The sequence below is a fragment of the Lactuca serriola genome, chromosome 7 (assembly GCF_051521515.1).
Source record: "Lactuca serriola cultivar US96UC23 chromosome 7, Lser_US96UC23_V15, whole genome shotgun sequence".
In the NCBI taxonomy this organism is placed as follows: domain Eukaryota; kingdom Viridiplantae; phylum Streptophyta; class Magnoliopsida; order Asterales; family Asteraceae; genus Lactuca; species Lactuca serriola.
The window spans coordinates 36,885,799-36,887,840 of record NC_136414.1 but is presented as its reverse complement, the minus strand read 5'-3'; the positions used below and the strand labels follow the sequence as shown (position 1 = coordinate 36,887,840).

Here is a 2,042-nt window from a genome sequence, read left to right as displayed (position 1 = left end):
AGAAGAAAAAAATCTTTCTACACATATCATGTCAAATAAAAGGTCTCAATTACTATAAATAGCAACGTTGACTTGGACCAGCCACATGATAATGCAAATTCAAACGTCTAGGAAAACACCACATGCACACCATTACAATCTACAAGTGTCCCAATACCACCACCACCTGGCACTCACCCACCACCTTCCAATCTCACTCGCCACCTCACCTCACGCCCCCCTCCACCTCATACTCCTTATTAAACCCACCATCATCATCGTCTCAACCTCATACTTTCATACACCTTCAACAAAACGTAACAAAGTTACCCTCTTTCTCGATCCCCCATATGGCTTACACTCAACCAACAAACGGTGCCGGCGTCGAGAAAAATGGCATCCCGCCGGGAAAGCCAATGTCAATAGGGACACATATGTTGGACAAAGGAGCTAAGATGCTGCAGTCGTTGAAACCCATAAAGCAGATGAGTCAACATGCATGCACTTTTGCTTTATACAGTCAAGACATGTCTCGACAGATCGAGACTCATCATTACATCACACGAATCAACCAGGATTTCCTCCAGTGCGCCGTTTATGACTCCGACGACTCCTCCGGCAGACTCATAGGGGTGGAATACATAGTCTCTGATCGTATTTTTGATACTCTGTCACCTGATGAACAGAAACTATGGCACTCTCATGCTTATGAGGTATGTGATCATTATGTAATGATCATGATCATGTCGATCTATTCTAACAAAATAAAGATTGTTTCTTTTTCTTATTATATGAAATATGAAGATACAATCAGGGCTTCTAGTGCACCCACGAATCCCAGAAATGGTTGCCAAACCGGAGCTCGAAAACATGGCCAAAACCTATGGGAAGTTTTGGTGCACATGGCAAACCGATAGAGGTGAAGTTAATAATCAATAAACTTTCTTAAAAATTTCAGGTGATTAATTTTTGTTGTATTGAAGTATGGATGGTTGATTTGAAGGTGATAAGCTGCCGATTGGGCCACCGTCGTTAATGATGTCACCACAGGAGGAGGAGATTGCGAAGGTTAAGCCGGAGTTGGTGGAAAAGAGAGACGATAAGTACAATATATCGACTGCTGCTATTCGGGGTTCGAGAACTGATATCATGGGGCTCGGGAAGTTGAATCCCATGGCAGATTACTGGAGAGAGCATAAGAAGTGTTTTGGTATCGATGTCGAAAGTGCAGAGATGAAGAAGTTGACAACGTTTCCATAAGTTTTAAGTTGTAGTAATTTGGCATATATGATGTGTATATATGAATTTCTGGAATGAGTTGCTGTATGTGGGGTTGTCCTTATACAGTGAAAGGAGTTTCAGACGCAATAAATTTGAATAAATTAATACTTTGTGTGTTAAAAAGTTGTAGGTAGTCGATGGTATAGAACGCATATTTGATCGTTTCAAGAGTTTCTATGTTCGGTAATTTTTTATTTCTTTCGTTTGGTAATATTGAGATGTTCGACAAATTCGGTTTTATGGGATTTGTTTGTAAAAATGCATTGAATAAATCTATTTTCATCGGGGATGTGTCATTTAGCATAAGTTGAGGGTTTAGTTTTGAGGATTAAAAGTCTCGAAACAAGTAGTAACCATTTAGTTTAAAAACCAACTGTTACGTTAAAAAAAACTAACTGAAATTGATAAGCTAGTTAAAAAAAATATAATTCTTTTTAGATTAGTTAAATAAACTTTTAAGAATATAACACATACACACATACTTCCTTTTATATTAATAAAATAAACTTTTTAATATGATAACATATAAATATTTATTTTGAGCATAGATCTGTAAAATCAAAAGTCTAGATGCAAGGAATGATATATAATATTATTATATTTTGCAAGTAAAAAGGTTTGGAAATTAAAGTAAAAAAAATTTGGAACAGATTTTTTTTAAGAGTAAATTACACGAATAGTCCCTATGGTTTAGGGTAATTTGCGCATTTGGTCCCTAACTTATTTTTTTAACTTGGAAGGTCCCTACTGTTTGTTTTTGTTACTCGCTTGGTCCCTGACTT

General features: G+C 36.9%; 1 protein-coding gene across 1 annotated transcript; it reads left to right on the top strand.

Moving 5' to 3' along the window:
- The first annotated feature begins 286 nt into the window (after positions 1-286).
- LOC145062466 (oil body-associated protein 2A-like) lies at positions 287-1,402 on the top strand. Its single transcript, XM_079010070.1, has 3 exons — positions 287-692; positions 784-898; positions 983-1,402. Exons 1-3 carry the CDS (start codon positions 330-332, stop codon positions 1,237-1,239), a joined length of 735 nt encoding a protein of 244 aa, XP_078866196.1. The 5' UTR covers positions 287-329; the 3' UTR covers positions 1,240-1,402.
- The last annotated feature ends 640 nt before the right edge of the window (positions 1,403-2,042 follow it).